Here is a 25,847-nt window from a genome sequence, read left to right on the forward strand (position 1 = left end):
TATCATGTTATAACTCAAAAATAAAATAAATATCTATAAATCCATAATGATATAAATAAATGATTTGGATAAATAAATAGACATAGAAGAGGACAATTTTTCCTTAAGAAATCAAAATAATAATTGTAGAAGAAATGAGGGAAACAGAAAATCACTCTTAGAATACAACAGTTAAGAAATGCTACAGGCAAGATCCCCTGATGTATGCTGCAATCAGTGGGCAACACTGTAAGGAGAAAAAGGACTATTTGTATTGTTTCCATGTATCTTTCCAAAACATTTATTAATTGTTTTGGTGGTTCTGACATATGTGTAAAAACTTTTTAATAAATTTATCACTAGTAAGTGAAAGTTAATTCCTCTCATCTTGTGTATGAGCTGGACTTATTGACTTGCTTCTATTAGATAGAAGACCATGAACGAAGCTGGCAGACATGACCTTAACCAAGTGATCAAGGTTCATGTCACCAGTATTAAGTCATGTTGGTATCATGCAGTAATACACTGAAACGGCCACATCACTTCTGTGGGACTGTCCCCAAATCCATAACCTCAGCTTAATCATGAGAAAAATCAGGCAGACCTAAGTTGAGGGACATTCTATAAAATATCTGACCAGTAATCCTCAAAAGTATCAACATCATGAAAGACGAGGAACAACTGAGACACTGTCACAGTATAGGAGAATATTAAGGAGACATGATGACTAAATGCAATGTGGTATCCTGAGATGGATCCTCAAAGGGGACAAAAATATTAGACAAAAACAAGGTGAAATCCTAGTCTGTAGTTCAGTTAATAGTATTTACAAAAACTAATTTCCTATTTTTTTAAAAAAGAACCATGTTTATGTAAGACATTAGCATTAGCAGAAGCTAAAGCACAAAAGCAAACTCTGTATGGTTTTTGCAACAGTTCTATAAGTTTGAAATCATTTTAAAATAAAAAGTTAAACAGTGAAAATATTTTAAACCCAGTTTCTAGTACAGATTAAGCATTCAACAAAGCTTTTAAAAATTAATTAGTATGTTTGATAGTATTTTTTTACATAGCTATAGAATTATCTTCATTGATTTATATATAAGTCTAGAACTTCCCTCTACTCAAACTGTCTCCATTAAGTGTGCATGCAGTTTTCAGGGTTCTTTTGTTGATTCTCTCTTCCAAAAATGACCTTCTATTTTTGTTTCCTAGCTGATATATTTTCCATCCTTCAAAATCCAGCTCAAATATTACCTATCTTTGAGCCTTTTTGAGTGTCTATAAATCTTTCTAAATATCCTTACTTTAGTATTGATGATACTATCCTCAATATCTTGTGTGCTTTCCTTGCAACCTGGAAATAGGAACATTTTAAAAGCAAAAGCAGTATCTCTACATTTCATAATACCCACTTAGTGCCCAAAGACAGTGGAAGTTCAATAACGTGTTCATAGATTAATAAATGACAGGATGAATTATTATTCTGTTTTAAGTATTTGGCTTGGTCATCATATTCAGTTACGTGACATTAGAATAAAAGATGTATTACCTTTTTCTAATTTTTTAACTCTCCCAAACCCATAACAAAGGTTTTTTTTCATATGTGCAAGTGACTGCCCTCACACCCAATTTAAACAGGTCATTTAATGCAGCACAGTTATGATTCCCAGCTGTACCTAGAGTAGAGTGAAGAAGTGGAGTGAAGGATGATGCAGGATAACATTGTTTATTTCATTCATTCTGGCTGTTTTTTGAGTAATGCTACACGGTCTTTCAAGATCACTTACATAGATTCTCTGCCAGAGGAGAGGAAAGCTGACTTTTAAAAATATTTGCCATAATGAAATTATCTTCCTTATTTAGGAAAAACAATTTTAGAAAATTTTTATGTTACATTCCACAGTAACAATAAAATATGTTCACATTTTGGGCATACTTTTTTATTTATGGCAAAAATAAGATGTAGACTGACTTCATGCTTTGATAAATACTCGTTCAAATATTTCTTGTCAAAAGAAGCGCAACAAAATGCTTGATTATTTGAAACATTTTAAAATTAATGCCTTAGTATTGTCTACGTGATTTGTTAATATTTATTACTCTTCATAAATTTAAAATATTGAAAATGTTTATTTTTAAAAAAATATTTTACTGATTTTCAGCTTAAAAACCCAAACCATTAAATATAAGGGAAATACTCTTGTGGGACGTTTTACTTGAAATATTTACTGTAATAGAATTCATATTAATTTGTATATAAAGTCTATAGCATCAATATTGTATCATAATTTTACGGTTTATATTAGTTTATATTTCAGCTATTATTATTGCTCTTATTTTATTTTTTGAGATGGAGTCTTGCCCTGTCGTCCAGGCTGGAGTGCAAAGACAGCTCCTATTGACAAGACGTAGTGGAAATGAGCTACGACATAATATGTATCATGTAATACAATATCTAGTGATGAATTTGCTAGTACAATACCGGTTAAGCCTCCTACGGTAAAAGTGGCGCGATCTCGGCTCACGGCAAGCTCCGCCTCCCGGGTTCACGCCATTGTGCCTCAGCCTCCCGAGTAGCTGGGACTACAGGCGCCCGCTGCCACACCCAGTTAATTTTTTTTTGTATTTTTAGTAGAGACTGGGTTTCACCGTGTTAATAAGGATGGTCTCGATATCCATACCTCGTGATGCGCCCGCCTAGGCCTCCCAAAGTGCTGGGATTACAGGTGTGAGCCACCGCGCCCGGCCTCACCTATCATTTTTATTTAGTGTCCTGTTAGTCCTGTTCTATTCATATATTAGGTGATTGGTAAAAATGCATTTCTATATACACATATATATTTTATCTTTAGTAGCTCATATAGCTATCTACATATACCTATATATTACACTTTGGAGAATATTTCTAGTATCTGTAATACATTCATATTTTCATTCATTTTATGAAAAATCATACTTCTTCAATTTTATAAAACTAAAGCTGAAACAACTAAAAACTACATGCATATGATGGGAGTAGATTATTAGAAATTAGTCCTCTTGTAAACTATGAACCTAGCTGATCAATACCTCTCCAATAGTTTGGAAACTCATTTTATAAAATAAATGTAGATATTTCTTGCGTTAACAATAAAACTGTCAGGTGCAGTGGTGTGCACCTTTATTTCTAGCTAGTCAGGAGGCTGAGGCAGGAGGATCGCTTGAATCCAGGAGTTCAAGAGTGTGGTGGACCATGATTAATCATGTGAGTAACGACTGCACTCTAGCCTGGGCAACATAGCGAGACCCATCTCTAAATAAATAAATAACACTGGCAGTAATCATTACGTTTTAATTATATCTGCCACAGAATATGTGCCAGTTGACATTTGTCTAAACCACTTGATTTAAACAACATTTTTACAAATTATTTATATGCGCTTACATCTAGAAATGCAGTGAGATGCAGTGAAAGTATCACCATTGATTGAATACCTACATAGTAGCCACTTTGTATACATTATATCACATTTGCACTTCAGCAACCCTGCCTATGGTCATAATTATCTACTTTGACACAGAGAGAGACTCAGAGGAAATGACTAGCCTGAGGCTAAGTAGCAGAAGTTTACAAAAACACAATCATTTTGGCTCCAAAAACCAACACATTTTTTCACTGTCAGTTTTGATGCTAGGAATGGTAAACATTTAGTCTTTTATCCTTATGTAGTGTAAAATCATCTGAAGTCTTCAGATCGAACCTTCTTGGGCTGTGCATTTAGTTTTTGGATTACAATGTGATTGCAGTAAACTTAGGGTTCATTCAACCCCTGAACTTCCAGAATTTCAGGAGTCAAAAGGTCAGAGCTTTTAAAATAAAATAGCATTGTCTTCTGGGACACAAGCTCCATGGTCCATTTAACACATTGCATCTTAATTCTTTCGCACAAGGTTCTGAGATAGTCAACATTATCCCTTTTTTATACATGAGAAATCAACTCTGAGTTAAGTAATTCTGTCCAAACCACAAAAGTATCAAAGTTGGTGTTCAAATAAGTTTTTGCTGACTACAAGTCTTGTGTTCTTAAAAAATGCAAAATGTAGACAGTCAAGAGGGTTTCTAGAATTTAACAAAAGAAGAGGCAGTAGAAGGAACAGGAAACAAAAAAAAATGATCAACTAGAAAAATCAGATCATTCTTGAGGAAGTTAGTAGTGGGCAAGTTGGGCTCTACATGCATTGCTAGAGGCCAAGAGCACAGCATTGACCAGGTGTTGATGTTAAAGATTACCTCCCATTAGGCCGGGTGCGGTGGCTTATGGCTGTAATCCCAGCACTTTGGGAGGCCGAGGCAGGCAGATCACAAGGTCAGGAGATCGAGATCATTCTGGCTAACACAGTGAAACCCTGTCTCTACTAAAAATAAAAAATTAAAAAAAAAAAAATTAGCCGGGTGTGTTGGCGGGCACCTGTAGTCCCAGCTACTCAGGAGGCTGAGGCAGGAGAACGGCGTGAACCCGGCAGGTGGAGGTTGCAGTGAGTGGAGATCGCACCACTGCACTCCAGCCTGGGCAACTCCAGACTCCGTCTCAAAAAAAAAAAAAAAAAAAAATGATTACCTCCCTTTATTGAGGTGGTCTCTCACTATAATCCATCACTCATTACAAAATACTAAAGAAGACAGCTATTAAAAAAAAGTTTCACTAAAATATATTTCTAGTATAGTATTTCTTACCTTCAGGACATAGAAAATGTATATAAAAAATGTAGAATTTGCATGACAATGATGATTTTACTTCCAAACACTTACATAGTTGGTTTTAGCAGGTTGTAATGAGAATATGCCAAGGATCTGGTTTAAAATAAAAAAATAAAATATTTATAAACATCCCAGTGTCAGATACTATGTAGACAAAATATTTTATTGATATTTGGACGTATTTTTTTCACTTTTCATCTGAATGTTCCATCATTGCATACCATGCCTATGAGGTTTTTAGTATCACGACACTTCGGGATTCTAATTTTGAATGGAAACTGGAAAACTCACAAGTAAAATATCAACTGTCAGTTTCCCCTGAGGAATAAATCATTTTATGATAATTTTAATGAAGCAGTAATTGTTTTTGGTTTTTTTTTGTTTTTTGAGACAGAAGGCTGGAGTGCAGTGGCACTATCTTCGTTCACTGCAAGCTCCGCCTCCCAGGTTCACGCCATTCTCCTGCCTCAGTCTCCTGAGTAGCTGGGACTACAGGCGCCAGCCACAACGGCCGGTTAATTTTTTGTATTTTTAGTAGAGACGGGGTTTCACCGTGTTAGCCAGGATGAACTGGATCTCCTGACCTCGTGATCCGCCCACCTCGGCCTCCCAAAGTGCTGGGATTTCAGGCGTGAGCCACCATGCCCGGCCATGAGGCAGTAATTGTTTATGAATTTAATAAATTATTTTTTCTGAGGTGGTGTAGGGTAATAAGTGTTAGATTATATTTGGGTAATTTAATTTCTCAATTTTTCTGAAGGCATCTGGATTCTGGAAGCAGAGAAATAGCCGAGGTCTAGAAGCCAGAGTGAGAAAGGATCATTCTACTATGTAGTTCATAGCTCTTTCTTATTTCTTAAATCAATATTTTAAATTATGCCAACTTCTAGAATAAGAGGAAACTTGAATTAAAGGACACTAGTTTCATTTAGTTAAACCTTAAATGAATATTTGATGGAAAATACACTATGCTATTTATGTGAATAATCCTATCATATCTGCTAAACACCCCAAGGCATAGAGGTAATTGAATTTAAAAAAAATGTTAACATGCCTGCTGATAAAAACTGCTTTAAATGTAGTCTTAACTATCTAAGTGCCAATATACTAAAGAAATAAACCTGTGGGAGGAGTATTTAAACGTCGTAATATAGCTTTATGTCATTAAAAAATGATCACAATGTCATAGGGTTGATGATTGCACAGAATAACAAAATTCTCTGGACAGCAATCCATCATAAACTTGGAAAATAACCGAATAACCTGTCAAAATTCCTTTACCCAAAAAGTCTAGTCTTTTAAGTTGCTATGGTAGTTACTACATTTGTTGGAGGTATTTAAGAGATGACAAATTCCTTGTGCATAATGAACATAAAGTTGCTTTTGATTTGCATAATTGATGTTTGAGTTCAGTGTAGAAATAAACTTGACTGGTAAATTCAAAGGACATGAGAAGATTGAGGAAAAAATTAAAAGTTCAAGACAGAAGGAAAGAATTGCCTTTTATAATACTTATACCTTCTACTTTTTTCCTACTGTTTTCAGGATGTTAAATACTTAGTCTGAATTGCTATTTGGAGAACAGCAAAGAGAGTGAGAATTGTCATGCAGAACAATCCCACTGAGTTTAAACCTCCTGGTTTTAATTTATCATTGGGAATGAAACATTTAATTATTTATCATTGTAACACCTCATATGAGCAGAGGAATAAATTATGCTACCATTTCTTAGTTGCATCCATAGTCAGCTGAACTAGATTCATTCACTGTCTGTAACTGGGGAGTTGGGGTGAAAACAGATTAGATACCTCTAACATGTCATGAGTCTATTTTATTTTATTTTTATTTTTAATTAATTTAATTTTTAAGACAGAGGCTTGCTCTGTCACCCAGGCTGGAGTGTAGTGGTACGATCACAGCTTACTGCAGTCTGGACCTCCTGGGCTAAAGCAGTCCTCCTGTGTCAGTCTCTTGAAGTGCTGGGATTACAAGCATGAGCCACCATATCCAGCTAATTCTTATTTATTATCATTATTATTATTTTGTAGAGACGAGTTTTGCTATGTTGTCCAGACTGGTCTTGAACTCCTGGACTCAAGGAATCCTCTTGCCTTGGCCTCTAAAAGTACTGGGATTACAGGCATGAGCCACTGATCCAGCCCTTAAGTCTTTTTTAGACACAAGTGAGCAGACAATTATGAGCCTGGAAATATTCCTTAATGAGGAGGAGAGCCAGTGGGACTGTGACAAATAGGGCTAACTCCATTATCTTGAGTGTTACAGATCAACACTGCAGCCAGGATTCAATTTTCAAAGAAGCTTCAGATCTGAGGTACTAATATTTAGGGGAGCTCCAGGAGTATTGGTGAGGACTTAAAAGAACTCCCTGAGAGCTGGTAATGAGAAAACAAGTTCAGAATCAGAAGACCCACTGCCTGGGTAATCCCATCAGTAGAGAATTGCAGAACGTGATGAAAACCTAGCCGCTGGGAAACTGAATGGCCATTCAGTAACAGAATAAAAGTCTAAATGTGTAATACAGGGTAGGTAGGGAACATACTTATAAAGCCCACACGACATTTGTCAAATAAATTAACCTCTGTATTCTTTGCTTGGGACACTAATAATAGCACTTATCCCAGAAGGTTTTCCTGAAGATTCATCAAGTTCATGCAGGTAAAACTTAGAACAGTGCTTGACATAGTAAGTTTTCTGGAATTTTTGTTGTTGTTGTTGCTGTTGTTATTTTGTTGTTCTTGTTACAGGTGCCTGAAGTTAAAGTTGAGTCTTAAACTCTGGTTATTTAAGCAATAAAGGCAAGAACAAAATTCTGAGACCAGCCTCACTCAGGAGTATCTCTGTTAGAACTTTTGCTCCTGCCTGCCATGACCAAAAATTGTCAGGAAATGTGGGGTCGAATTTAGCCTGAAGGTTTTTTACCACATCTGACTCTGATTCCTCACTGAAACCATCAGCATTTTCATTGCTAATATTTTGCTGCACCTTCGGGATGCAACATTCAGTAAGTGTGTGACCTTGAGGGAGTTGTTAAACTTATCTGAGCCACAGAAATGTATTACCTTCTCCTGTGACTTTGAATAGTGCTGTCATATTCCCAAATGTCTATAATCACTAGAAAGTTCACCATTTGGTAGAAAATAATAAGAGTCACTAAGTATATTAGAAGAGGATTAGATGAGGTCACAAACATTTTGAAAAGATACAGCAGTAAAGTTGTTGTGTAATGGTAGGACTGGTTATGAAAAAAAAGCAGTTATTTTAGGAGCAGAAACTAACATAAAATGGGAATCTCTTTTGCATCTCCATTACTTGAAGAATACTGCTTCCTCCTCCCAGAAATCCTTGCTTCCATATAGTCATGGGGAAAATATCTGCTTATAGTAAAATACTTAGGTGAAGCCCCACCTCCTCCAGCAAGCATTTCTTCCCCCCAGGTAGAGCTTGCTGCTTTCTCCTCTGAATCCTCCAAAAACATTGCTCATGTCTAAGCTGAAGACCTTGCCACAAAGTATTTACCATTGTCTGTCAACAAGGCTGCTCCTCCACTTCGTAATGTCCTCTCTTTGGTCAGGGTTTGGTGGTGATAGTTGTCTTAACAGCTTTATTTGAGGTATAAATTACATACACAACAACATTTACCTGTTGGGATTGTGTTTTATGTGACTTTATATCCTCAGCCTGCAAAATCATCCTGATCCAACACAGAATATTCCAGAACAAACCATTTTTGATGAATTTATTTTATAACAAAGAAAAATACACGTGTGAATTTGTAAAACTGTATTCCTAATAAGAAAGTCTAAATCCAGCTTACTTGAGCATATATATGTTTAATTATTTTAAAAAATATATATTATCTAAAGAAAGATTATATTTTATATAAAAGTAGTTATTTTTAGAAGTAAAAAATAGCCAAATTAATTGCATCGTGTAAAACATGCTTAGACTGAGAGCTACCACAGAAAATTCTAACTGTATGATGTTCAAAATTTTCTTTTTTTAGTTGTCATAAAATAAATACATTTGAAACTATGTCTCTTAGTTGTGTTTGTCTGAACAGTTACAGTATTCTGGAAATAGTTTCTTTGGAAACCTCATGGTATATACTGATGGGACACAAGGTCAGGAAAATCATGTATCAAAGCAGAACACTAAGATTTTTTTTTTTTATTAAGTAAAAAGTTGCAGCTTGATTGAAGTGTGGAGATCATTTAATATAACTAATGGAGAAATACAAGAGTGACAAAGTTAGTTGCGTGTTCAAAGTCACATGGTTTGTTGGCAGAGACAATGACAAAAGCAGAGTCTACTAGGATCACAGTGTTAATATTCACTGAAGATTATCCAGTTTAGCTACCCATCTAGTTATTGAATCCTACCACATTCCTTTCAAGCTGTCACGTCTATGTTTGACTACTGCCAGAAACAAGGACTCTCCTGGCCTCTGAGATAAAGTATTTAATCTTTACACAAGTCTTAGGATAGTACTGAAAGTTCAACTTTTGCTGAGAAGCAACTTTTCTTTATAATTTCTGCCTACTGGTCTTGGTGTTAGCTTTCGAAGTCATCAAAAACAAGTCAAATACCTTTTAAATCGGAGAGACGTGCTAGCTAGTAAGGACAGATGATTGTTCCTTTTAACAAAATAAACTTTTATTTTGTGATGAATGTTTAGTTTTTATCAAGATGTATTATGTTCTCATTATTAAAGAACAAAAATCACCAATTACCCATATGTAACCTTTCTTAATTATAACTGTAGTTACTTCCTTTTTAGTGTAAGTTTTTTCATTGTTACAGATGCATTCTTAGTTTAAAATTTTAACTGTGACTACTGCTTATCATAGTATCACTGTTTTCCTGTGACAGTAAAATGCAATACACATTATTTTAATACCTGAACATTTTTGTTAAATAAATATGCAGAACTTCATGAACTACTTGACCATTATTAGTTTTTGAGTCTATTTTTTCCCAACAATTAATAGCAAAGTTGTATTTAGTTTTATGCATATATTACCTTCCTTTTACCACACAACTCTAGCGTAGGTTCCTGGAAGGAGGTATTCCTAGGATAAACAACTTGAACCTTATTTCCCTTCAGTTTAAACCACCACCAGCAATTTATGAAGAAATTCTTTAACTGCATCATTTCTAGTATTGGGTTTTCTTTTGTCTGTAATCTGATCACATTTGGCACACAATAACTTTTATCTTACTGGTAGATTTCTAAGCTTTTAGAGGTCAGCAAAGTTGAATGCTTTGTCAAACATTTCCTACTTATATTTTCTTTTCTCTGAGGGGACTGTTCATTATGCTCTTTGAACCTTAGTAGATTTTCTTTTCTACTTAATAAACTCTTTTTTGTCATATGTATTTTGAATAATTTCCCTAGGTATTTTGTGTTTTAATTTTTTGTGTTAGATTGTAGTACTAAGAATTTTTAAATGCTGTGTATGCACAGGGTGTCTTCTACAAAGTCATTTCTCCACTGTTTTTACTTAGGAAAACTCTTCTCCATCAAAAGGATAGACTAATATTTATTTATATTTTCCTATCATTTTATGTGATTTAATATTTAACTTTAAAATCTATTTAGAAAACATTCTCATGGTGCTACAAAATATTATTTTCAAAACTTCTAGCCAGATGTCTCAATGTCACTTATTATTTTTCCATTCCTGACTCTTAATTTGTCATGCTTCCTGTTAATACACTACTCTGCAGTTTGTGTCCAATTCTCTCTGCCTCTGGCTTTTTCCCTTACACAGACACACAACACTACCGCCACCACTGCAACAACAGTAAAAACAACAGCAATGCCTAAGCCACATAGTTTCTTTTCCTATGTTTGCGATAATCTCCTAATGGGTATAAGTGATTTTTTTGAAAATAGAAGGATCATATATTTATCAAAACTTCTATATATGCATCCAAGTTTAAGCATTCTATCTTTTTTTTGTTTGCACATCCATGTACACACACACACACACGTGCACACACAAATTTAGAAACCAGAGATCAGTTACGGGCCACAGGATCTGATTGTTTTGGGACACACTGAACATATTTTGCTGTTAAATAAGTCATTTGTGAAACAGGTTATTTTCCTTTCTTTGTCTCATCTTGTTAATGCTTATTTGTAAAATGTATTGCCACCCTCACCCACATTTCTTCTTAATGTTGTTTTTCTTATGACAAGTTATGCTTTCATTGTAAACAAGGCAAGTAGTGAGTCTTTAACACAGTGAGAGAAGTACAAGTGTTTCTGATGTAGTAATAACATTTATGCGTGTGTTCTTGTTTTTACATTTTATATGCATCTAAATATATTCCTAAAAAATTTCAAATTCCACAAATTATGCCAAATAATAGGGGCTAGGGAAAATAAGGATTAGGGCAAGATTACTCAAAATATGTTAAATCAGAGTACTAATAAAAACATTAATAAATTAAAAAAATATGACATTTAAATTCCCATGAATATTGTGCAACATCAGAGTCTGTCATTATGGCATCTTAATCTTAGGGGTTAATATGTTAATGTGTCCACTTTCCTTGTAAACCCTTGATGAAACTCACTGGTTTATTGGCAGATGGTCTCTTAGCTTCCATGCTTGTATAATTCCTAATCAATCAGCAGTGAGAGTGATCTTTAAAATCAGAGATCAGATTATGTTATTCTCTTCACACAAAGCCCTTCTGTAACTTCCTACTATGCCTAGAATAAATTTCAAAGTCCTTGTCCTGAATCCTTTGGCTACAGTCTAGCTCTGCAGACTCATCTCTTCCGCTTTTTCCCTTAGTCATCGCACTCCTGCCAACTGGCCCTCTGTCATTCCCTAGAATGCATCCTGTTCCTCTTGCCTCAAAGTTTTTTTGTTCCTTTAACATCATGATTTTTTCTGCACCTTTTCACATAGCTAGTGTTTTGTCATTTCTCATGTTTCAGGGAGACTATCCCTGTTCATCTGACCTCATGCAGCTCTTCATCTCTTCTCCTCCTGCAAATTTCTCCATCTCATCTTTAAACGTGTTTTCCTTATAGGATTTATAGAAATTTGTAATTACTATGTTTGCTAATTTTCGTGGGTTCCTTCCACTGGATCATAAACTCTATGAGTGCAGGTCATTGGTACTCATTCACCATGGTATTGCCAATGTTTCAAACACAAATCTTGACATATAGATATGTTCATTAAACATTTTACTCTACTACCCTTTCCTGAGCACCATGTATATTTCAGTGAGCAAAATAGACAAAAAAAAATCTCTTGACTATTTAAATAACAGAAAACTTTTTTGTTTTATCCCTTTTTTTTTAATTGAGACAAAGTCTTGCTGTGTTGCCCTGGCTGCTGTGTAATGGCACGATCTCAGCTCACTGCAATCTCCACCTCCTGGGTTCAAGCACTTCTTCTGCCTCAGCCTCCCAAGTAGCTGGGAGTACAGGTGCACGCCACCATGCCCGGCTAATTTTTTTCATATTTTTAGTAGAGACAGGGTTTCACTATGTTGGCCAGGTTGGTTTTGAACTCCTGACCTTGTTATCTGCCCATCTAGGCCTCTCAAACTGCTGGGATTACAGGCGTGAGCTACGGTGCCAGGACTGTTTCATCTTTATATTTTCCTTATAGTGTACTTCTATGTCCAAACACGGTCTTTGAGTAAAAATCTGAGGTCATAGGCAGAAAACTAATTTTATTCCTTCCTGCATTTAAATAATTTTAATAAGATATAAAATTACAGCTTCTGTTTTTTCTTCCCTATTTTTAAAGTAAACCTCTTTATATTATTGCCTCCAAATTTACTGTTAAGAGGTATGATGTTAACATGATTCTTTATATATTGAACTCCCCAAAAATGTCACCATACAAACTTCTGCTAAAGCAAAGTTAAGTTCATCAGAACTCACAACAGTAAAGAAGAGTGTCACTTGGACTGAATTTTACCATGTCACCAAAGGGGGCAGGGTAATATAGAGAGTTTTCTGGCCTGTGCTCAGTTGCTTTCAGGTTGATCTTTCAAGGTGGGAAAATGATTAGAATGAGGCAATTTTTGTGACCTAATAGTTTATGATTGGTGGATTTAGCAAAAAGAGACTTCTGAAGAGAGTCTTGATAAGTAACCTTACTTAGTAAGGGAGCTGCTTGCCCAAGTAGGCAAAATATTATCTCAGCTAAACAGACATGCAGAAATTTATTGATGTAAATAGTGATTGTTTGTATGTAAACAGTGTTTATTGGTTTACAATCTTATCTTTTCTGAGCAAAATTTTTAGGGAATAAACAACTAATTAATGTTGACATAGCTATTAATAAGTTGTGAGGTTGCAGTCTCATGGGGGATATGCTATTTTCCCTCTTCCTTTAGAATATTTTCTGTCCCTAAGGGAGTTGTTCTTACATGTCCAGTGTGACACTATGAATTATTTCTGATGTCTTACGCATCTTTTTATAACTATTAAAGTTGTTGGTTGTTACTAATAAAAATAGTCCTCATACTCTATTATTTCATTTTCACTTTCTACAACTACTATTTTATAGATATTGGCCCTTGTGTTTCTATTCCCTATTTCTATTAACTTTTATATTTTACAAACTGAGAGAGTTTCATGACCAGTTCAGTGGTTAATTCTAGTGTTGTTCTACCAGGATCTGTGATTATTCCTTCTTAATGTTTTCTTATTCCTAAGTTTTTATCCTATCCTTTTTTATAATTTTGTAGAGATAAATATGCATGTTTTATTCTCCTGGTACACTATCTGGTACACTAATTCTACTTCTGCTATTATAAAATACTCAAATTGCTTTCTAAGATGTCTTGATTTTTTCCCTCTGAGCTTATATTCCACTGTAAACGTCAGCAAATTACTAAAGTCTTGTGCCATTCTGAAGATTTTAGGCAGTAAAGGTGAGAAACATGTTTCTGAACCATGAGCTAGCCATGTATTGATTTATACATTACAGTTATGTTGTCTCATACAGATGCCAAAAGCTTAGTAGTAAAGATGTGCTGAAAAGAAAAATGGGTTTTAAAAAAAATATTTTGCATAGGTGATTTGATAGCTTAACAGCTATTGACTGGAATTGCTAAAACAATTTTAGGCAAGTGATTAAGACAATTTGACCCTATTTATTTAATCTAAAGTGGAAGAGTAATAACTCTGAATATAATCATTCATTCATTGATTCACCAACAAATTTTGAATGCTGATGCAGAGCTGTTTACGTCACAATCTCTTATATACACACCAGTAAGAAATGTTCTAAATCTAAGAGATCCACAGGGTTTATAAAGATGCATGAAAAGGACCATATAACTGTGCCTTGAGAGGAAGAAAAGAAACATCTTCAGAAAGGTTTTAAAACCCAGCAGGAGTTGCTAAGTGCTCAAGGAAAGGAAAGGCACAAAAACTATAAAGAGCAGTATAAGAGGCTCAGAGTTATAGTAGCCAAGTAGTTTGGTATTTTGGGCAGTGTAAAACAAGCTTGCCTGGGACAGTCTTGGAAGCCAGATCATGGAGGAATCAGTATTCCATAATAAGTTTGTGTTTTACCTGTGAATGGCTATCAGCCTTTTAGAGACTGTAAGTGAGAAAGTGATTTGATTAGATTTGCATCTTAGAAAGACTAGGTATGTGGCATTGTGGAGAATAAACAGGAAGTATGCAAGACTAAAATCAGTAAGATCATTTGGAAAGATATTGCTGTAGCCTATGTAAAAGATGATGAAGAGATAAAGTACATCAACTCTGTAGTGAGGGAATGCTACTGAGCAGTTGAAATCTGCCCAATAAGATATAGAAATGATTCTTAATATTATTTAACTATAGCTAATTTACATTTAAGTAGGCACGTGTGACTAATGGCTACCATCTTGGATAGCAGAAGTCCAGATCTTAAGGGAGACATGTGGTCTGGCAACATAGATTTTATAGGATATTTTAAAACATATGTATGTTTTTCAGGGAACATTTTAAACAGCAAGTGATGATAAGAATAGGGAGAGTGATAGATGAAGGAAAGAGCCACAGGCAGACCCTTGTCATATCAGTATTTCAGCTTTAGACAGAAGAAAAGGAGTCCATGGAAACCACTGAGAGAAGGGTCATGTTGAGGTAGGAGGTGGAGCATTAGGGAAGGGTGGCACAGAGCCCAAGGCAAGACCAGTTTCATTTCAGCAGACGTGTCACCAGATGCTACTGAAAACTCATAAGGCTTGAAAAGAGCCAAATGTATTTGGCAACTAGAAGGACATGATTAAGAAAAATAAAATTTATTCATGATGAGGATAAACACCATGTTAGAGAGAATAAATGAGTGAATGGACGATGAGCTTAAAGTTTATAAAATAAAGAAAATCTGAGCCAGGACAGAGAATCACCAAAGATTATTACAATTTAAAAATAATGAGAATTAAGTAGATTTGTGATGTGAAGGGAAGAACGTTTACAGGAAGAGGCTTCAGGTATGAAAGAGGGTGATGGTTCATGTGACGTATTAGAGAAATGGGAATGGATGGAAGCTCAGACAGCAAGGCTAGCAGCTGGAATAAGAAAAGAACATCTTTTCCTTTGAAATCAGAGGGAAAGAGTAATAGATTATTGTGTATTTTCTAACTCTCAGGGTGGAGTTTCAAACTTTGACTATTACACATTATTTTCTAAAATATATGTTTTCTAAATCCCATGAGGTAAAAATCCAGCGAAATAACACTGTTTGCCCTGCCTATACCATTCCCCTCGATATGTGTGTTTTAAAGATGGGAATACACCATCACAAAGAAGATGAGAAAATAAAATTAAAAGGAAATTACAATGGAGATAGCGTTTAGTTTTTTATGTGTTACTTGTTAAATCCAAGGGGCTTGAATTTTGAAAATAAGTATAATCTTGATTTTCATCTTTAAAATCCTAGGTTAAAATATCAAAATATTTTAGTAAAGTAGTTTTTGTTGTTGTCAAGTAGTGTAACCTTATCTTCATGGTTTACAGAAATGTCCCTACAACTTTTCAAAGAAATTTAGTTCATTGCGCTTTGACATCATCAAAGCAAGAATAAAATTCGTGTTAATTTTTGACTGGACTAAGTCACAAAACATTTCAGTCAATATGCAATATTTTTTATGTAACACTTGCAGCTACTGAAATGTATGTATTGTTTCTTGCCGAAGGAAATTAGAAAAGGATCTGGAATTCAGAGTGATAGCAAAAATCAGACCATTATGTTTTTATGTGGAGTACATGTTATGTGAAAGATTATTGAGATAATATGTTAGAATAATATCAAGAAAAAGTTCTAATTGGATTGAGTGTGAATGCACTATTTGGGAAAAAGTTATTTCATATCAGATTCCAGACAAAGTACAAATGCAACTTACATATGTGTGATAGTATCTTAATAACAAATAGGAGTTGTTTCTTACTGTGTCATGAGATCACACCTGTAAACACGTGTCTTCTCACAGTCAACTAGGGAAGAAAAGAAAATGTTTGGGGAAATTCGTTTCCCTTTTAGTAATATATACTAAAGAATGGAGATCTCTCCATATTAAATATCCCTTTACTTTGTGTTCTTTGGAACTCAAATTCATTGTTCTTTCCACTATATAACTAAACTTATCCTTTAGGCAATGTGCCTTCAGATACATATAAATATCTAAAATTTCTGGTTGTATATCTTTATGTTGCTTAGAGAACTGTAGTTTTCATATTTAGTGATAATTTTAATTTCTCTTTGGATCAATGTCAAGTCATAGCTCTCTCTACATTCTTGTTTCTTTTTAATCCTCAACACATTTAGGGGAAATAATTTTTAGTTTATGTAAAAAGTCACATCTCAGAAGTTGAGTTATTTCCCCATCACTCCTCATCTCTTCCAAATCTTCTAAATATAATTTGACCCATCAGTCATTCCACGTCTGGTGTTATACAGGAGACATTGAAATGAAAAGATTCTTAAAATTCTGCAGTCTCTTGGGAAGAGAAATCATTTCCCCTCCAAAGTTAATTCTAAAAGTGGAGGACCAGGAACAATGTTTTATTTTGACATTATAGGTCAACATATTTGAAATACTGGGTCCCCTGTTTTTTAGCAGCCTTTCTATCCAGTAGCAATTCCATAGCTGTTGAGTGTGTCAGCTCAGAGATTCCATCAGCCTTATCAGCACCTGCCACTTGCTATTGCATTTATGTAGCACAGTTTTAAAATGTTAAACTTGATTTTTTTGTCCTCCAGTTAGTATCCCTGCATCTCAAGTAATCAAGGACAAGCCTATGTGCTGAAAAATTATATCATCTTCCTTCCTCTCTTATGTTAAGGTTTTAGACATCAAAGTTGTTCTCTCTCTCTCTTTCTTCTCGGTGTGTGTGTGTCTGTGTGTGTGTGTGTGTGTGTGTGTGTGTTCCTCCCTGTGAGTGTTTTAAGATTCAATTGTAAATATTTAAATTTTATTTATTTAATGTATTTACATTTAAATGTATTTAAAATCTGTCTAGCCTTCCTAACATAAATTCTTATATACTTTTTTCAAATCCAAGAGATTGAAAGAGGTCATAAAAGTTAATAAAAGATCTTTCTCAGCACTAATGCTTTCATTCTTACTTTCTCACCCATTCCTTGGTAAGTGTTGATTTCATCACCTTATGGATAGAAAAATAGATTACCTAATGCAAATATCCCTTACCTTCTCCATCTCTTAATTACAGTGTTGCCTAAAATATCTCTCTTTTTTTGTGTAACGTAACTCTTTTTAAAATGAACTTCTGTGGTTTACATTTGTGGAAGTTATCTGGATTAAATGAAATAGATATTAATAAGCTTAATTTATTTTTATCTTTCCTCATCCTCAAAGTTCTCCAGTAGCTTCTGTTTTGTCCACTAATCCCTATTGTCACTGACATTCTGTACTTTGACAATGAGGAATAAAATGCTGTTCTCTACCTAATTCTTTATTTGGTAGCATTATTAATAAAATTAACTAAATAAAAAAAAAATAGTTTGTTCATTCTCTAGCATGATTCTTAATCTTGATTGAATCTTGATTGAATCATAATTCACATGCAGAACTGATGTGTGCATGCATGTGTGTAAGTGCATGTGTATTTTCATTTTAACCTGTATTTTGGGTGAGCTACATTCAAACACTGGTCTCAAGCTAAAAATATTATTGGTAGGAAAATTAAATTCAACTCTAAAATAAAAATTCATATATTTTTCCAGGAATCATAGATAAGAAAGAACTAAGATAATAAAGAGTATGCACAGTGCTGAAATTGGATATAAATACCAGTCATTATTATTATGAAAAATTTAGATGTCAGTCCTAATAAAATTACAATGGTAAGGTCATGGCATTGATCCCACACAGTTACAGACTCTGACCTGGGACTGAGAAAAAAGGTGCCAAGGAAGGGAGTGTCAACCACCTCTCCAAGGCCAACATTGTAATGGCATCACTGATGCAAAAAATGGGGGCGTTCAGGATCAGATAATTACAATGACGTAGATAGTCTCATAATCATCTTGATTTACTCAAGTGTTAGTGATATTGGAGGAATATTAAATTCTCCTTGATATTCTGTAATATAAATGCTAATCCTGTTATTCTAGAGTAAGTTAAAGCATTCCCACAATACTAAAGTTATAATCAGCCTTCAAGCAAGTAATTCACACATCTAAAATTAATACATATTGAACACTCACTTTTTGCTTAGTTTGTGAAGGTAGCTTTACAAAATACTATGCCAGAGGAAATACCAATTATGAAATAATAGTTTTTTATAGTAGCTCTTACACCTAGATATTTTAGAAATCATGATGAATTATCTGGATGTCAAAGGGTAAAAATTAATTCCTTGATAATTAAAATAATAAATTGAGGTAATACACAAACAATGTAAAATTTCCCAGAATAAAAATATTATTAAATATAATCATATTTGTTAATGTAATTCATGTTTAATCTATGGTTAAAACAGAATTCAAATCAAATTAATTTACTCATAAAATGATTAGGGTTAAAAAAATCAATTGAAAAGAATATGCATGTTTAAGTACTTAGAACACCCTATTTATTTTAATTTTGCAGAGCAAACGTATGCAAATAAGCATGTGAGTTCAATTTAAATAACATAGAAAAATAAAATAGGTTAGATACTAAGTATGCAAGAGGAACTAACAGCAACAAATAAATCATACTCAAGATGTAATACTTTTTTTCTATGAATCTCTATCACTAGGATGATACTAGATCAATATGACTTCCAGTACCTTTGTTAATTTATGATAAGATGAGCTTTCATTTATTTGAATTAATTTTCTCATATTCACCTATATCCTTAATCTAACTTTTAAATAAAAAAAATTATAATGAATACATTCCTGCCTTGTGGTTTATTGTCATTTTTTAAAGGCAGTAGAATTAAGAAAATAACATTTTTATAATAAATTCTTTCACCATTTAATCCTTTCCAAATCTTCTTCTGGAAATGGAATTGCTTAGACTCATCTTGACGATTAATTAATATTCTCAGTACATGTCTTCCACCCTCAATGAACTCAAAGAGAGAAAAAAATACAATCATGTTCATTGGGCTCAGTATATTTTATTGACATTAATGTTGTTAATTTACATTAACTTCAATGTCACTACGTACTAGCATTGAGTATAGAGGGCAGGGCATAGTGGCTCACACCTGTAATTCCGGCAGTTTGAAAGGTAAAGGCAGGTGGATCTCTTGAGCCCAAGAGTTTGAGACCAGCCTGGCAACATGGCAAAACCCTGTCTCTACCAAAAAAAAAAAAAAAAAGAAAACAAACAAACAAAACGAATATGACAAATTAACAATATTTTGCAAACACAATGGTATTACGTAATCTCAATAGCGTTTCCACAATTAGAAAAATTGACAATGAATTCTACATTTGAATATCCTTGGTCTAGTTTTGAGATCTCAAAAATATGGCCTCTGATATTCAAAGTGATTGTCTGAAAACTATATATAATTATGATAAACTTTGTAAATAATTTCCAAAACTCTAAATGCATTCTCTGATAAAATTCACTTCCAGAGTAACTTTTTAAATAGTTTACCAAATGTTAATCTCTTTTTATTTATTTTAGAAGAAGACTTTGTTGCCACATAATTTAACAACTATTTAGTATTTATATTGTTTAAGAAAAAAAGAAACCTTAACTCTTAATAGTTACTAATGGTATTGTTGTTATGGATATCACTGTGAGTTGGAGAAGAAGTATGATGCTTACCAATTTTAAAAGCATATTAACACTAATATCTTTGTATTTTTGGTTTCTACTTTCAGAGACAAAGAAATAGCATGGCATGAAACATGGCTCAGTTCTATTACAAAAGAAATGTTAATGCTCCCTATAGGGATCGCATCCCTCTGAGGATAGTAAGAGCAGAATCAGAACTCTCGCCATCAGAAAAAGCCTACTTGAATGCTGTGGAAAAGGGAGATTATGCCAGTGTCAAGAAATCCCTAGAGGAAGCTGAAATTTATTTTAAAATCAATATTAATTGCATTGATCCTCTCGGAAGAACTGCTCTCCTCATTGCAATTGAAAATGAGAACTTGGAGCTCATCGAACTACTCTTAAGCTTTAATGTCTATGTTGGAGATGCTCTATTACATGCTATCAGAAAAGAAGTCGTCGGAGCTGTTGAGCTGTTATTGAACCACAAAAAACCTAGTGGAGAAAAACAGGTACCTGCAAAAATACAGTTTTTAATTTATTTCACCTGCAGAAGGGTTTTTTGTTTGCTTGCTTGTTTGCTTTTTCTTTTTCTATTTTTTTTTTAGAGTTTCAAATGCCCTGAAAATTTAAGAAATACAAGCTTCAAAATCTGAACTATATTATAACAGAAAACTACCATTAGATATACCCTTCATGTCCTATGATAGTTACATCCACTTGCATTTCCTGCCCCGGAAAATCATAAGTAATTGTGAGAGCTAAAGCAAAATAAAGTAATCTAAGTAGACTGCTCATAAATAAATTGGAAACATTTCTACGTAAAGCTCAACATAGGTTGCTTGTAACTTTATGTGTATGTCTGGGTGTTTTTTCCTCTTGCCTTTCATTTTCTTACATTCTACGCTAGCAGAGGGTGAATTGGTTTCTTCTTTTCCTATTTAGCCTGCTCGCCTGTTCTGGGCTTCTGCAACTTACTGCAAAAGTGAGTTGCACCATCTAATTTTGATATTATCCTTTAACAAACTCTAGTAGATTCTTTTAAATTGAGACTTAAAGAAAGAAACAAAAAGGATTACTATGAGATAGCTGAACTCTATGGGCTTAACTACATCAAATTTACTAATGGTGCAAATGTAGCTCTATCTTATAGTTATCAACAGAAAATAAACTAAAATGGCACACAATTATAAATACAATGTGTGTTTTTTTCTTTCTATCTCTCTGTCTTTTTCCACTGAGGAAGTGGAGACATCATAGACAGAAATGAATAAGGAGTCTGTTTTTGTCTGTCTGGACTCTTCCCTTTGCAACTGCCTTGTGTCTGAATTATCTATTTGATCCTTTTTCCTTTCACACTGAACTCATCACTTCCTTGCATCAAGGCTAATTGACTAATGCAAAGACATTGCAGGTTCTGCAGTGGTTCAAAAATCTGTCTTTTAAAGTAAAATCTTATAAAATGGATGTTATTTCAGCTCTAGCAAATTCTAGCCTATTTGTTAACATACACATCTCTGTCTCTGCAAACGCTAGACTGTTAAGAGGTGTGCCTTTTTTTTTTTTTTTTTTTTTTTTTTTTTTTTTACAAGCAAGCTCTTCTTGCTTTCCTGGAGGACTTTTATCAGAATTTTGGCCACATTATTAGGAAAAGAACTTTATAGCTGAGTACCCCTGTCTGCTGGGAAAAGCCTGTGTTTTTATGGTCCCATTTTATGTTTCATCCCCATTCAACCCTTCCCCTCACCTGAACTAAAACTTTGGTAAAACAACACCCCACAACAACAATACTTTTTTGCTTGTTGCTTTGCTGGCATTTTGCTGTTTCTTTCATAAACAGTTGTTTGTGGATTACTCTCATTATATTGGTAAAATTTTACTGCTATGAAAATTTGCTTGTTTCTTGTATCCTTTCAAAAGTGAACAAGCCTTGATTGGGGTAGACAGGTAATAGTAATATCCAAAGACACATTTCATGTTATATACCAGACTTTCACCACTAAGGAGATACAGAACACAGACAGGAATGAGTAAGAGTCTGTTTTTAATCTGTGTAAGTTTAGGTGCTACTACTTTAGTCTCCTTGTGGTACTGAAATTCTTTCCACAGCTGTATCTCTCAAGTATTTGCATTTTCTAACAGCAATGATATTATATTGTACACTCTCTTATTTTATGTCTATATAGGCAACCATAAGACAGATGTTTTGGCGGTGATGTAAATCATTATAGATTACAGCAAGTCTATAGAATAAAACTGCCATTGAACATGTTTTTGGTTTTATTACTAAAGAACCTTCTTAGTTCTATTTTCTAGAGAACACTGGCCATAAATTTCAGTGTCTCTTTAGTCAATGACATTTGTACTGACCAGAATAATTTTGTGTCTGCAGAAGATGTCTGCTATTATGAGAGTGTTTGTTGGAAGATGTTCAACTTCTGAACTAAACTCTAGCCTCACAAGTAGGTCCTGGCTCCTTACAGGCATTTGATCTGGATCGTGATTATTAATAAAAGGCAGTCAAGGTTTGTGATCTGCCAGGAGCCTGAAATTTCCCAGACCATGTGTTTCTGGAAGATTTCTCTTGTATCAGTCTACTGGCCAAGAATTCCTTTTCTATTTGTACATTCTAGAATTCCTCTTCAGTGAAGGCACTGAGAATAAACAAAAATTGTATGATTTTGTTTGAACTTTGTAATTTTGAAAGAGTAATTTCAATCTCCCTCAGAATTCTTGGCATCTTGCACAATGAAAACTGAAGTTTTAGCAACATGAAATGTGCATAGCATAGCACACAAAGATTTCCTCAGTGCTTGGGTCGTATCAAATCCCATTAGAGCCTGGCTATTTATTTGTGATTTTCTTAGGTAATTTATTTCCTAAGGAAGGTCAGCATCTTTTGGAATGACAGTTTTCATAAATCACTGTGTTGTAAGTAGCAAATATGTTCTTGATAGGACTTTTTTCTCTCATAAGGTGTAATTCCTTATTCTTGTGATCATTGAAAGCCATTTTTGTTTTATTTTAATTCTCCTAATTTTCATACTGATGGTATCTCCAAAGATTCTGGGACGTGTTGTCATTCGTTTTGTTGAGGTCATTGAGGCCGAATGATAAAACCTGAAAACAATAATATCAAACTGAACAAAATAAATGTAACATCCTAAAATGAGTAAAGAAAGAGGTTGTAATAAAAAAAAAAAATCATCCATATCTGATTTTTAGAACACTTAGTAGTTTCTAAAATGTGAGAAATGTGTATTCAAAATATACTTTTTTAGAAATTTGTCACATATTAACTTATTTCTCTGGAAAAAAAAAGATTTCGTAGGCATCCTTAGGTCATGGGAGCTGTGAGATTTCAGATGAATTTGTCTACGCTTAAAGGCTTTCACTGGGGAACAATTTCCAGATGCCTGCTCTGCCAGGCCTCGTCCTGGGCCCTGAGGAGGAGACACTGTTCCTTTTCTCGAGAGTCCTAAGGTCCGATTGTGAATACAGAAAAGAAAAGCATCATGGGAATATGAATAAAGGCTGTCAGAACTGAAAAGATGAAAATGAATCCTCAGAAAATTATGAAGTTAAATCGGCTGGATTTGGCAAACACGAAATGTTAGCGGGTAGAGGGGTGGAGAAGGGCTTGAAGGAAAAAGGAGAAGAACGTTGATGGGTATATACCTTGAAAAAAATAACACCATTAACTGAAATAAAGCCTATAAGAAAAGACTTATGGGACCAAATTGGACATATGTAGCTTTTTATTTGTTAGCATTAATACTTAGGATTTAATTAGAAATGTTGGATTTAAGAATGGGATCTAAGATTGTTATGTAGATGATATTGAAGCAGGACATTGAAGCATATAAAATCACCTTGTCTTCCTGCAGTTCTGACATTGATTTTTTTCTTTTTGACCTTATACATGTTTTAAAGATTTGTGAGTTTTAGTATATTAAATGATTTTTCTCAATGCAGCATGTGATGAAAAGATCTAGGTATTTCCAGATAAATAGATGGGCATAGATCATTAAATATTTTCTCCCATATTTAAGGTAGTCCTTCATAAATCAGGGTCTTGAATTTAGTTGTTTTTTTTTTGTTGTTGTTGTTTTTAAATGAGAAGAGTAATAGCTTATTTCTTTCCCACAGGAGACAGCACAGAGAGCCTCTGATTCTCTCCACTAAGCAGCAATCATTGCACTGATAGTGTCTGATGACTTTACCGAACCTGGCTTTAACCTTCTTAATACCTTATTTCTCTAGAGGGGATAACTGAGACTGACTTCTTAACCCTCTTTTCAGTCAGTTGATTGGTAATTTGACTTTTCATTATTTTTAGCAGACCTTAGATGTCTTCTAAGTCCAGATTTAATTTCAGTTTCAGCTGCTTCAGTAAATGTTTATCAGACGCAGACCTTGCTTTTCAATTTTTTTGTTAGATCAGTGGTTGCCAATCTTTAGCATCATCACTGGAAAGGCTTGTTACAACACAGACTACTAGGACCTATCTGCAGAGGTTCTGACAGAGCAGGTCTAAAGTGAGGCCTTGGGATTCGTATTTCTAATGAGTACGCCAGGTAATGCTAATGCTACCAGTCTAGCAACAGGGCTTTGAGAACCACTGATTCAGAAGATGTAGCAGGTTAGAGAAAACCTACAGCTGTATATTTTATGTTAGATATCTTATACTATACTATGCTAACCTGATTTTCAGGAAATTTCAATTCATTCCCTTAAATACTAGCTATTAGGTGGTATTTAATATATGAGAGTTTCCCAATTTCAGTAACATCTGTATTATGTATTCCCACTTTGGAAAAAAAGACTTTGCTATACATTATAAACAGTTAAATTCCAGAGTGATTAGCTGAAGAAATTTTGGTTTTAAAGTTCTACTAAAACTAATGCAGGGTATTTTATAATTGGAAGGATTCCTGGAGATCAACCTAATCAATCACCTCATTTTACAAAGGAGGGACAGGAAAGAGGACTCAATGGGGCAGTGGGTTGGCCAGACTGAAAGGACCTATAAATTAATAGCTAGCAACCAACCTTGACATAGTCTGGATAATAATAAAAATTGTATGACAAAAAATGACAACAACAGTAGTAATACTAGATGATATTCACTGAGTTTGTCACCATGCCAGTAACTGTGGTTAGAATTTTACTTGCTTTATCTCACTTAATCTTTATATTGTCCTATGAAGGTAGGTGCTATTGCTATCTCCACTTACAAATGGGAAAATGAAGGCATTAAAAGGCTTAAGTGACATAGTGACACGTCCCAGATCACAAAGAAAGGAAATACCAGTGCTGGAACTCAAGAGTCTCTGAAGATAGTCACTATGCTGGTCTGGCTTTAGCCATTGCATCAATTTGAATGGGTGTCATTTAAATCATTAATTACTTATTTTTAATTCAGGATATGAATTAGACAAATTTTAAGAAGTCTCTGGATGTACACATTCAGACCGTCTCTATTCTGAATATTATAATGCCATTTATAATTTTGTTGCCCAACAAATATTCACTGTGACCCCAGAAACTCCTTACCATAGCGTTACACTAAGAAATAACAAAGTCATTAGAAGTTGTGAAGTGCTGGGAAAGAGCATAGAAAGAAGTGAAGTGACAGTATGCTGGCTTCCAGTTCAGTTCACCACTTGCTAATTGGACAAGCGTCTGAATCTCTCTGAGCCTTGGTTTTTTCTTGGCTGTTAATCAGACTTGTGGTCTGAATCTTACCTACTTCTCAAAGTCTAGTGATGGTCAAATTCTGTAAAAGTGTTTTTATAAGGTAACGTGTAATAATAGTTTTGGCATTATTACTGTATTATGCCATTATCTCTGTCTTCCTATTGACAAAGAAATGTACAAATAATAC

General features: G+C 34.2%; 1 protein-coding gene across 7 annotated transcripts in view; it reads left to right on the forward strand.

Moving 5' to 3' along the window:
* The window catches only part of TRPC4 (transient receptor potential cation channel subfamily C member 4), a 228,775-nt gene that overhangs the window by 58,650 nt on the left and 144,278 nt on the right, over nucleotides 1-25,847 (forward strand). For all 7 annotated transcript variants that reach the window (XM_010383057.2, XM_010383061.2, XM_010383063.2 and 4 more), the window contains exon 2: nucleotides 20,068-20,472. In XM_010383057.2, the coding sequence (XP_010381359.1) occupies nucleotides 20,095-20,472 (378 nt within the window). In that variant the 5' untranslated portion in view covers nucleotides 20,068-20,094. The remainder of the gene's footprint in view (nucleotides 1-20,067; nucleotides 20,473-25,847) is intronic.

This window comes from Rhinopithecus roxellana, chromosome 18 (assembly GCF_007565055.1).
Source record: "Rhinopithecus roxellana isolate Shanxi Qingling chromosome 18, ASM756505v1, whole genome shotgun sequence".
NCBI classification, from domain to species: domain Eukaryota; kingdom Metazoa; phylum Chordata; class Mammalia; order Primates; family Cercopithecidae; genus Rhinopithecus; species Rhinopithecus roxellana.